We start from the raw sequence: 13,327 nt of genomic DNA on the forward strand, positions 1-13,327 counted from the left end.
TGAGCCAAATCGGGCCAAGTTCGGGCTAACAAATTTTGCCCAAGGCTCAACCCATATAAAAAATGGGCCTTAAATTTTACTCGAACTCATTTTTCGGATATTGTATTTTTATCCAAACCCTCTCATTTTTCAGACGAGCCTTCGAGCCTAGTTATTACTGGCTGCTACTGCTGTGGCTCCTGCTGTTCAGCTGGGGTTTGTTCTCGCTGCTCACAACAGCAAATTTTATCATACAAACATCACATGTACGTATCATATTGTATATTGTGTGCTAATGACTTGAACAACTGTATTTTTATGCCTTCGAAGCAAATCTATGAAGTATTAAGAGAGGGAAAACAAAGAGCATTTGTTATCGAACCTATAATCTATTATTGAATTAATGTGAAGAACAAAGAAAGTTACGCAAGGACCTCTGCTCGCCTTCGGAGGGCGATAGAGAGACGCCAAGCATCAAGAAGGACATCGGGTAGCAACCGTGCGAAACACCACTGAACAGCGTGAGACCAGTACGGCGTGCACCGTGGCTCATAGCCTATTTGGCGGATCGCCGCTTTGGCGTAATCTTCAGGCGATGGGACAAACATAGATGATTTCTGGATTGATGCTACTTTGGATGCTAAATTTGTTGCCACATATAGCGGTACCTACGGGGAACACACATACGTATCTAAAACAAATTATTTACATCTGAATTTTACTTTTGTATTTGATGTACCCTCAATAATATATAATGCTGCAATGCCATCTCTTAATTAATTTGTAAAAACTGAAAAATAATTTCTAAAAACAATAATTAATAAATTCAAATTGGTATTAACTCAAAGGATAAATTTGGAATTAAATTGTTTTAAAAAAATTAAAGATTAAAATGAAAATTTATCAGCATATTAATGGTAAATATTGAATACTTTATTTTTATCAATATTGGTCATTATACTTTGAGAATATGGTTAGATATGCTACATAACTTTTATTGGATTGAATTTTACCTCTAAATTTTTATTTTCTTAAATTTTCCATTAATTTTTATTTGTATTAAAATTTACCACTTAATATTGATTTTGATGATTTAAAATAAAATTTAAAAAGAAAAATATTTTTGAAATATTTTATTTTATCATTTAACAATAAGTTAATTTATAAAATATTAATAAATTAATAACTTAACTTACAATTTTATTTAACAAAAGCTCAAAAATTAAAATATTAAATATTTTATAAATAATTGTTTTTATTAATTGTGAGTATTATATTAATTCATTATTTCTAAGTATTAAATTAAAATATTAAATGCTTTAAGCTATTTTGAATTAAATTTGAGTAGTAAAATTAAATCAAATAAAAATAAAATCACAAAATTCAAAATAAAATTAGATAAAAAATATAATGATAAATTTATCTTTAATTACAAAGTACACAGATAAACATCATTCAAAATAAATTATAATAGCAAGTTTAAACTTTCACTAAAAGTATAGTATCAAATTTGTACATTAACCCAAAAATTAAAATTTTATATTTAATATTACTAAAACCAAATAATAAAGAGTTAAATTTATCAATTCAAACCCAAAACAATATAATTTTTTTATCTAAAATAATAGAAACCTAAATCCAACCCTCCCACTAACCAATGGTTTATATATATACATATCATATCCCATGTGATATGAGATGGTCGTGGATGAAATTAAATTTTACGGATAACAATCTATATTTTTTTATACAATATAAAACATATTTAAATTCATACTTTTTTTGTCACAATAGAAATGATACCAAATAAATTAAAATTCAATTGAAAATTATGTTAGCAATATTATATATATATATTTCTTGAAGCTTATCATTAATTAAATCATTGACGTAATAATAAAGGATTTATATTTTTATTAAATTTTTAGTTGATATCTAATTTCAGATTTGAATTTTGAACCTCACCTATCTCCTCTTAGTTAAAAAAATTATTATTATAATATATCTAAAATTTTATTCAAACCGATTCATATTTACAAATAGTCTAATTATATATTTTTATTTTTCTATAAATAATTTAAATATATTATTTTTATTTCCATGTTTATACTGATATTATATATAAATTGCAATATAAAAATATAAAACTAATATATCTATCTATAATCTAATTTAAAAGTAATTTTAATTTAATTTAGAATTATTAGTTAAAAAGTTGTGCTAATTTTAAAATAAAGTTATTATTTGAACAGAACACTAAACATAAAATATAATAAAATTTGTAATAATTATAATTTAATTTAAAATTATTAGTTAAAATTTGAGATAAAAAGCTGTGATCATTTTATTTTTTAAAAGGTTGTGCTAATTTTATTGATGTAAAATAGAATTATTACTCAAATAGAGTTTTAAGTATCTTAATTAATACTTAATTAATATTAAAGTTATATGTTACTTCAAATTTAAGTTGAGCTTTATAAATAGTATTCAGTACAACCAAATAGCATCTAAAAAAATTACAAGTAAAAAATGAAGATTGTTAGAACTATATAAAATCATATTCAAACAGCAATGGCATCAAGAATGATAAAAAATATTTTAATTGATGATGATGTAATATAATGTTATAATATTATTTTTAAATTTTTTCTATAGGTTGTTTATACATCGTGAAGCAAGTACTCTTAAAATTATTATTATTTTTAGATGTGCTCTTTAAGTTTCACTGTACGCATCTATGCATGTGTGAGTTTTCAATCAATTCTGTTTATGCATGTTATAGTTTAGTAAAATACTTAAAATTATTCATAACCCTGCTCCAACCTTTAAATAGGAGAATAAATGCCCTTCAGCTCATTCGATCCATTTTCCTTCTACATTGGTAATAATATTGATACCAATGAACTAAGACTCAGTCGATTATATAATTATTGTAATATAATTCCGTTTATGTGTTATATTAATTTAATATAGGAATTATTTGTAATTACAAATTGTAGGTTTAAACAAATATTATTCAGTTATTTTTATATTTATTATTATTAAAATATTAAATAAAATAATAAATCTAATTGGACCCATAGTTGAGTCCTTTATATTCACTTCCAACCCTATTATGTAGCAAATTAAAAATAAGCAGTAAATTAGATTGTGAAAGAGTGTCATACCTGGCATTGCACGTCAATCCCTCTTAGCTTATATTCCACATACAGAGATCTCGATAACTTATCTATGTACCTGCTTATCATATGTAACATTAATTATGTAGGATAATTTTCAATATAATATGGTTATGATGTATTGAATAATATAATAAATATAATGTGATATGATTAATATTTATATTTTAAATTTTATATAAATAATAATTTATTTTGTATTTATATTTTCACAATTCAATAAAAATAATATAAAATATAATATACATACTAATATTAGTAGGTATAACTAAAGGGAAAAAGGGTGGAAGATAAATAAAACGATCATTTTCTTCTTCTTTTTTCAAGAATTTAAGGATTTGAATATTTGATGAATGTGTTTGGTTTGAATCAAATTAGATTCCATCATAATTTTGGACTGAATCAAGTTTTAACTTTGGATATGAAAGTTTGGTTTATTATTCAAAATAATATAAAAAATAAATTTAAAGAAAAAATAAGGAAAATAAAATATTTTAGAAACTGGGTAGTAAAAATGTAAAAATATGAAAAGTAAAAAAAAAAAGATTAAAAATATGAGAGGAGTATATTGAAGTAATGTATAATGGAAAAGTTCAAAATAAAAGAGTAGTTATTTTAGAACATCACTTTTTACGGTGTTTTAATAATAATAATAATAATAATAATAATTTAATTTACTTTACTTTACTTTACTTTACTTTACTTTACTTTATTTTTAAGATACTTTAATAATTTAACTTATTGCGAAATATATATTAAAACAAAAATATGATATTAATATTGTTAAGTTGAGGATAAGAAGTGGGATATATATGAAGTAGAGTTTTAATTTTAAAGTTAGAAAAATAAAATTAAGAGAGTTTATTGCTTTACAAGGATCGATCTAACTCGGTTTCAGATTTAGTTGATCCAATATAATTTTGAAAAATATCACAGAAAAAGAGTTAAATTAATTTTTAAAGCCTAAAGTTTGAATTTTTATATTAGTTAATCCATGAATTTAATAATGTTCTTATTTTAGAATTTAAAATTTATTTTTAAATTAATCACTAAAAGAATACACCAACAATTATCAAATTTAAGTATTTATCGTGGGATAAAAAGATTTAGAAAATTATCATATGATATAACCCGGAAAGAAAAAAACTTATAGGCTTACGCTTTTGTAGCGGCATAGATTGTGTAAAGAGGATGCGAAGGGACAACAATGGAAGCACCAGAACCGACGTTGACAATCGCACCGCGCTTCCTATTTAACATCCCAGGCAGCACCGCTCTGGTAACCCAGGTCGTCCCTTTCAAATTCACTCTAATAATCCCCTTCACCACTTCCTCCTCCACCTCATGGAAATACATGGCTCTGGGGTACGTTATCCCCACGTTGTTGATCAACACACCAACTTCCACCCCCTTCACCGCCTCTTCTATCAACCCGGCACCAGCCGATATATTGCCGGAGAAATCCTGGGCCACGACCTTGATCTTTAGATGGGGAAATTGGGCTCGGATTTCAGCTGAAACTGTTTTCAGCTTGTTTAGGTTCCTACTGACGAGTATAAGGTTAAGGCCTTGGCGAGCTAATTGGTTGGCAAAGGCTTTCCCTATGCCGTCGGTGGCTCCGGTGATGAGAGCCCATGAACCATAGTTGTTGAGGTTCTTGGGGGATCTGAAAAAAGTAGTGAAAACCCAATTGAGAAGGGAAATGGAGCGGGTGAGAAAGGATAGGAAACCTAGAAATGAGAGAGCTAACAACCATGTGGGCTGCATCTTTTGGGATGGTTGATGCAGTGTTTTGCTGGTTGCAATGGAATCGAGGTTTGGGGTTTATTGATATTGCTGAAACTTAGTTTTTATGTTGAACATAGGATTGAACTTTATGTCGTTAATTAACTGCAAGAGTGCACCATAATAAATGCGAAGTTTTCATATGTTCCTGTACGTACTGGTGATAATCCACCATCATGAAATATTGTTGTCAGCCCCAAGTTTATTATTATTATTTGGCCACAAAAATTGTCATAAGCTTATTTTATTCAAAGCTGCTCTACTTCAGTCTACTGAATTCATTTACCTGGTAAAAATAATGCTCCATTGCAAACTCTAAAAATTCAGCTCCACTTCAAATTTCAAATTTTCTTTAATGAATTAATATTTAATTTATCTGGATGATAATGTCAAATACAAATGTCTTATTTCTTTATGGTAATATTTTCAATAAAAGTATGTGAGTATTGACTGTGAGCTATTTCGTCCAAAATAATATTTGCTACATAAAGCACAAATATATTATTTACGAACTTCGTATTTTTGTACAAATCATATCTAAACCTCAAAGGCAGTGATAATAAGAAGACACCCGTCCCCTAGTAAATGCGTGACACCCCACCACAACCAAATTAATGCATTCATAGGTTTCTTCAGCTCAACCAATAGTGTAAACTTTTTACTATTAAAAAAAACTAATTTAACATTTTTCAGAAAAAAAAAAAAGGAAATGGAAAATCTTACCGGTTGTAATTTTTTCACGTGTCGATTATTAAAAATGAAATGTTTACATGAATCTAGCAAAACCAAGGGGCCACTGAAATCATCCAACTTTAACCATATATGTATTCATTTTACTGCATTGAAATTAGTGGTTGCGAAGACTAAAGGACAAGTAATTTATTAATCATTTAGGATCCATCTGTGATCAATTAAGGACAAGGTCACAATATAAATATTGACAAATAATGTGGCTCCCATTGTAATTTAGTAAGTAATCATCGTTTACCAATTAAATCCTTTTTTAATAATTGATTAGAATAAGAATTCATTCATCAGAGACATATAATAGATTAGAAGAAAATAAATTAATAATAGAAAATTTGGTTTTGGTGAAAAGAAAATACAATCAATCCAATTAAATTAAAAAGATTGTACGTAAACAAATGTAACCCTTCATCCTTATTAGAAGTTATTTTGGTCATTCTATCATCTTCTATATTTTCTTCCCTAGGAATATATTCAATTATTCAATTCCGTATATTCTTTAAGATATGATAAATTTACTTGATTAGTGTCGATCTCGAGAGAATTGGATCTGAAACTTTAATAGCTTTAATAGCTTCCAGAATATTCGTTTGAATCAACACTTTATTGACTTGCTTTTTTTGTTCAATTGATAGACCATCCAAAATACCCCATAATTCAACCTCCAAAATTGAGCATTTTCCTAGTTGACGACTAATGCCAATGATCCATACCCCGTGTTCGTCCCTCAAGGTTCCTCCTGCAGGAACATGACTTGAATCCACTTTAACTGAACCATGTTGGACAAAACATGTTAGCGAACAAAAATAATTAATAATAAATAAAAACATATAAAATAAAATATGAACATAATTATTTATAGTTAATTTATCAAATATGAAAATCAAATAAAACCATAATAAACAATTAAAACAAAGGAGAATTGAGATTTTATGAAATGTTGAGGCCCGTGAAACACGATTTCCTTAAGATAGATTTGACCGCTCCTACGATATTTAGAGTAACGTTGTTCGAAAATCTCCTAAGATACAACAACAATAGTAATCGAAGTAGTAGCATCTCTACCACGATCAATGGAACGAACAATGCCTTTTTTTGTCACCGGAATATTTATAAAACACAAATGATGAAAAAAGAGATTTTTGAAAGCAACATAATTTCGGTAGGAGAAATTCTAAGAGGGTATGAAAGTGTGTAAAAACCCTTAAGAATCATGGCCTTTTATAGCCCAATCAGTCCAAACATTTTACGTTCCCACATTATGCAAGTTCACCCAAACATTGTTGGTTTTGGACTTACACCCCCCTGCATGCAAGGCAAGATTATAAACTTAGTCATTCAATTACTTTTTAAGAGAGTTCATATATATAAACACATCCCACACTTGGTATTTAATTAATGTGGGATTTAAGCCTTTTATTTTTCCTTAACAATATTTCCAAGTAGCTTACTTTGAGCATCAATTGCTTATTCATCACTCAACTATTTTGAGCATATGATATACCATTGTAAAGGTCTCATGGAGTAGGGTAAGAAACTATAAAATTATTATTCAACTCTCCACCTTTACCTATTGAAAATATGCCTCAAAGTTACCATAAAATACAATTTTTTCAACAAACCATTCATTCTTAATCGTATCCGTCTATCCAGTTAGGCTCTACATTCACCCTTTGCCTCTCAATAAAATTAACCTTCGTGAGGACGCATAATGTTTTGTCCAACTATATAACCCTTTAATGATGGCCTCTACACTCCATGACACTTCCTAAAAAAAAAAAAATTCTTATTATTCCAAATTCACCACATGATTAGCTCAAAGAAAATCAACCAATCAACCTCCCCAAAGAACAGCTTTTGGCTATTTTGAAAATTTTTATCCTTACAAAATCATTAGTTGAGCTTCAATATTCATTCAATTTGAGCTACCAAATTGTAGTCCCCAGGAGTTGCATTAAATTACAAAACCAAACTGTAATAAAAGAAAATTATTAAAGCCAAACCAACCAACCGATGTTCTAGACTTGTGTAAGCACAATTGGAATAATTTATACACAACCTTTTTGGGTAGCTTTCGGTTCACGTCATAAATGTAATGACCAAGTTGTCAGTTTCACGAATAATGTTTATACAATAATTATATTTGAAATTTTAATCAGATTTAATTTATTTTAAATTTTTAAATAGTCACATATTTGGGTTTTTTTTCTAGTGCTGTAAACGTAATAGTTAAACATCTAAATTAAAAAAAAATTATCAGTCTCAAAGGTTGTAAATTAGGAAGGGTCTTTTGTAAGGTTACGAATTTTACGTCTAATAAATAAATTTATCATTTTATTTTTTATTTTTTCTGGTGAAATTTTGTACACATTTTGAAAGTAATGCTTTCAATGAAATTATAAATTTATTATTTTGTTTATATTTTTTTCTGGTGAAATTTTGTACACATTTTGAAAGTAATGCTTTCAATGAAATTATAAATTTATTATTTTGTTTATATTTTTTTCTGGTGAAATTTGTGTACACATTTTGAAAGTAATGCTTTCAATGAAATTATAGTTATTAATTTATTTTTATATTTTTTCTGGTGAAATTTGTGTACACATTTTGGATGTGATGCTTTCAATGGAATCATAAAATGTAGCCAATAATTTTAAGAAAGAAGCGATACCTTAAAAGTATAGGTTTATATCTTTAATTGGAGGTTGATTTAGAAGTTAAGGTTCATTCCCTTTGCCCTTAATTGATAACCTTAGCAGAGGTAGGGTGCAACAGTGGGCTGAGCAGGACAATGTCAATCCTTGTCTGCTACACTTGTCATATGGTGACAACTATGGCTCTAAACTTGGCTTAATGTGGTGGTTCTCACAGGCCTTATAAATCTTAGGCTTTAGCCTATAATTATGGGATGGTATAACAAATACAAACTAAAAATGAAGAATTAGACAAAAAACTCTCTCTATAAGCCTCTTCCACTTCTGTGATTATTGTTATCTATCCAAATTCCTTAAACTCTTTCTTTGCGATCCTTCTTAACAGTTCTTTTTCTTTGTGCTACGTGTGTATTGAACTAATGAAGCCTTTCCTAGTTTCACATACCATCAAAAGGTCCATTTTTCTCCTTAATGTCTCTATTTATCATTTGAGAAGGGAGCCTGTTGTTGCCACATCTGCCCTTTCTAGGCCATATCCTATTTCCGTTCTCCCAATTCTACTGGGTGATCCCTATGCCCAGTTGCATCCTCATGTTCCGATGCTACTCCACTATTTTTGGATTGAATTGTTTTGCCTTTAATTGATGAATGATTCTTACGTTCTATTGTATGGTTTTTTACTATTGGTTGTATTTTTCTAACAAGAGCTTAAGTTGTTCTTGTAGCTTAATGTACTATTGTGATGTGGGAGTATTATTCTGCACTGAGGTTCAAGACCCCTTGAGGTTACGATTACCAATAACCTCTATCAAGATCAGGTTAATTCTAATAGTTTTGATAGTATATAGGTGATTGACGAGCGTCGAAACCACCAAATATAATTTCCTATGCTTTAATTGAATTAAATAGTAATATAGAGTAGTAGGGTCGATTCGAAAAGGGACTGAGATTCCTAATTTTCCTGTTTACATGACCAAATTCCTAAGTTTAGGCAATTGTTGTGCCCATGACCTGTATGTGTAGAGCTAAAAAATAAATAAAGGGGGAATTTAGTTGATAAAGAAAAAAAAACAAGTATAAATAAAATGAAATAATAACATAATGAAGGTTGAAAAATAAAATTGAGTAATTTAAATTAAATTTGTAAATCAAATATGTGAAGGCTTAACCTTAGCCTTGGTACACTCCGAACTCGAATCGATCCTTGAAAGAGGATTTTCCTTTCCAAACGATAAGTTGGTTATAGTGATTAAAGACACATCAACCACCAACTTTTCTTTGTGTAGTTGGTTCCGATACGACCTGTAAACCAACCCTTACTGATTATCCAACCAAGTAATATGCATCCGCAATTTAAAATCTTGATAGCCTTGCGATCTAGAGAAGCCCAACTAGAATTAATAGCCTCAACCGCGTGGATCATTTAAATCCGATCACTATCTCTCTTGACGAAACTCAACTAGCTTTTTCCAATTGGACATGGCAATTTGTTCACGGAAACTCAAATACGACAGGCAACCGACTCGTTTTCCCAACTGTACCCTAAAACAACTCCCTCTCAATGTGTAACACCCCTCACCAGTATTCAACGCCAGAATAGGGTTACAGAGCACTACTAGACTTAAAAAAAAATTAAACATCCATTTAGTATACATTTTCTCAATTCAAGTATTCATTAATCAATCTCAATCAATTTGTCCCTTATATGAGCCTACGAGGCCCTAAACATGCTTTGGGAGTGGTTCGGAACTAAATCGATAACTCAAGAAACTTTCACGAAACTTTGAAAATATTTTTTCAAAACAAGGGACACACACCCTTGTGGCCAGACACACGGCCACCAGACACGCTTGTGTCACTAGCCTTGTGGACATTCGAAATGGAAGCACATGACCATGTCCCAGCCCATGTCCGACCCCGTGTAACTCTCTGACTTGGGTCACACGGCCAACATACATGCCCGTGTGCCAGACCGTGTGCTAGGCCATGCCAATCCTGTAGGGTATACTGACTTATGTCACACGGCCAAGTCACACACCCGTGTGTGAGGCCGTGTGGAGCATACTGACTTGTTTTCAAATTCAACACCAGGGGACACACGAGCGTGTAACATGACCGTGTGTCACACACGGCTGAGACACATGCCCGTGTCTTTGCCCGTGTAGATAAAAATAGGCTATTTACCAAGCCATTTTGCCACCCATTTTACACATACCTATACAAACTCAAATAGTTTCATTTCAAGACACAAATAAGCAACCAAATATCATCAACCAATATTCAAATCATACCATTTCATTACCTACCACAAGTCACAAATATGTCACAATTTGCCATCTAATTACATACCTAATTCACATATACAATTCAATTTACTAAACCATTCCAAACATGCGTTATCATTCACCAATTGACAAGCACATACCAACCCCTTTAGCAATCAAATTACCTAATATCATTAAATATTATAAATTCAACCTCAATCACACAATATAGGTCAATTACCAAACTCAAAATAGAACCATTTACTCATTTATAAACATTATCAAATTCATCATCATAAGCCAATTCAAATGGCCAAAATACATGTTCATTAAACATATCAAAATGACTCAAGCCGATACATGCCATATACCATATTTACATAACTTCAAAAGTGCCAAAATAGATGTCCGATAGTGCGATGAAGTCTCTGACGATCCTCGAATCTGAGCTAGCTTCGAAAGACTATAAAACATACAAAAATAAATGAAGTAAGCTATAAAGCTTAGTAAGTTCGTATTTAATTATGAAATAATCTCATCATTCATTAACATTTCAAAAAAAAAAAACATATATTTGCATTTAAAACATCATTCAATGAGTTAACATGAAATGGAACCACATAGTAACTCATAAGTTCTCAACTTCTTTTGACTCATTACTTGAACAGTTTTCTGTACTTTTCTGTACTGTTATGCATCTATTTCTTACCAATTCTCTTACCAAATCACTCCGGGCTTTTAAATGCTTACAGTACGAGTACATCGATTTTTCGATGCCATAGTCCAACTATGGTCTTACACATAAATTGCCATGACCCTGCTGTGGTCTTACATTCACATGCCATAACCCGGTTATGGTCTTCTTTTCTAATTGCCATAGCCCAGCTATGGTCTTATTCAGTAACTCGTCTTACTTAAACCGTAATTTAATTTAAGATCTCTAAATTCAACTAATAAAATAAATGCAATCTCAATTCCATCTATCAATTAAATAAATACACATTTAAGTTAAATTATACGAACTTACCTCATGTACGGAAATGACAAAACAGATTGAATAATCAATTACTTTACTTTTTCCCCGATCTAAGTCCGAATTCCTCTTTTCTTGATATGCTCAATATACCATAGATGAAAGTTCCAAGCTTTGTAATGGTGTTTTCAATCCCTAATTTCGGTGGTTTCAAACATTAAAGAAGATGAAACCTTAATTTCTTTTTTGTTTTATTATACTTATTAACTTAATTACTAATTTAACCTTAAGTTTTAACCTTTATAAATTCATTTATAATGTCCATAAATGTCCACTTAAACAACCAATGGTATATTACTACATAAGGACCTCTATTATTTACTTTCATTGGCATTTGATACCTTTAACTACTAGAACAACACTTTTGCACTTTATGCGATTTAGTCCTTTTTATTAAATTGACCAATCAAACGATAAAATTTCTTAACAAAATTTTCGCTCAAACATATTATCATGCTGTAAAATTTTAAATAATAATAAAATAATTATTTTTACCTCAGATTTATGGTCCCAAAACCACTGTTCCGATTTGACTGAAAACGGGTTGTTACACAATGTGCATTTTGAGCTGAAATTGGATTAACTTTAAGGGACGAATGTGACTATCCCATTTACCAAAGATATAATGAATATCATATTGTAATGTTTTAGCACGAGTTCACATCTCACAATCTTCGAGCAAAACTACAACCAGCCTAAGGCTAAATGGGGTTTAGTTGAGCATAAGATTAATCATGCTTTGTTGGATCATGAGAATGACTATAAATGTAATGGTGATAGGTGAAAAGGAAAAGGGACTTAAACAGTAATTGCACCAAAAAAAAAAGGAAATGGCAAAAGTGCTTTGACAAGCTACAGATGTAAAAGGAAAGGTTGTTTTCAATTCTAGTCTCAAGTATATGTTTCTATGCCACATTTACAATGCAATTATATATTTTTCATATGTTAATTTTAACATGATTCCCTTCTAGTCAACCAACTAAAATTTGATTTTTTTTCTATTTATAGAGTTTGACAAAATCAAATTTTGATTTTTATCAACCATCAATTCTGTAACTTTTCAATTTCGCCCATTTTATTGGTTTTCATTCCAATTTAGTCCAATTTGCTTTTTTTTTTTTGAACCTCAACATTCCAATTGCATCCTAATAAAAATTAAATAAAAATAACAAGCTTAGTAGCATTATTATTTAAAATTTGACAAAAAATAAGTATTAAACACAAAATTAGCTTGCTACCAGTGGCTGTTCCGCCTAAGGTTATTATTAGTATTCTCTTTGATCAACGATTGGTCATATTGGTTGTAAGCAGCATAACCCTGATATTCTACCATTGGCTGTTGTTAATAAAATTACTCCTGATCAGAACTGTGTTGGTCATACTTCCATGACCATGTTGCTTATCTCCATACCCATAGTGATTGTACTTTTAGTAGTACTATCACCCTGCTCATAGTTGATCTCATTTTCTTGCACTTCTAGGATGTTCCAAGTTAGTTGAGCCATAACTTTTTATTTTGGTTTTTATAAACAACGCCAATTTGTAGCGACGTAAAAAAAAATTTAGTTTCGCTTGGTCGCTAATTGTGGCGATTTATTAAACATTTGAAAACCAACTTTCGATTTTATTAAAAAAGGGAGTCGCCACCGATCTTTTTTCTAGGTGTGACCGGACACCTAATAAACC

General features: G+C 30.0%; 1 protein-coding gene across 1 annotated transcript; it reads right to left on the reverse strand.

The window, feature by feature from the left end:
- Nucleotides 1-292: 292 nt before the first annotated feature.
- LOC108464834 (very-long-chain 3-oxoacyl-CoA reductase-like protein At1g24470) lies at nt 293-5,074 on the reverse strand. The gene is made up of 3 exons (XM_053026149.1): nt 4,318-5,074; nt 3,147-3,216; nt 293-647 (listed from the first exon to the last, which is right to left on the reverse strand). Exons 1-3 carry the CDS (start codon nt 4,923-4,925, stop codon nt 402-404), a joined length of 924 nt encoding a protein of 307 aa, XP_052882109.1. The 5' UTR covers nt 4,926-5,074; the 3' UTR covers nt 293-401.
- Between the last annotated feature and the right edge of the window lie 8,253 nt (nt 5,075-13,327).

This window comes from Gossypium arboreum, chromosome 3, assembly GCF_025698485.1.
Source record: "Gossypium arboreum isolate Shixiya-1 chromosome 3, ASM2569848v2, whole genome shotgun sequence".
NCBI classification, from domain to species: domain Eukaryota; kingdom Viridiplantae; phylum Streptophyta; class Magnoliopsida; order Malvales; family Malvaceae; genus Gossypium; species Gossypium arboreum.

What these genes read in the sequence shown, in the direction of transcription:
- LOC108464834 (XM_053026149.1), bottom strand. Translation starts at nt 4,925, where the DNA reads ATGCAGCCCACATGGTTGTTAGCTCTCTCATTTCTAGGTTTCCTATCC. An exon ending in ATCTATGCCGCTACAAAAGC is followed by an intron (nt 3,217 to 4,317) that starts GTAAGCCTATAA and finishes TATGATAAGCAG; the next exon opens with GTACATAGATAAGTTATCGA. An exon ending in GGATTGACGTGCAATGCCAG is followed by an intron (nt 648 to 3,146) that starts GTATGACACTCT and finishes TGTTCCCCGTAG; the next exon opens with GTACCGCTATATGTGGCAAC.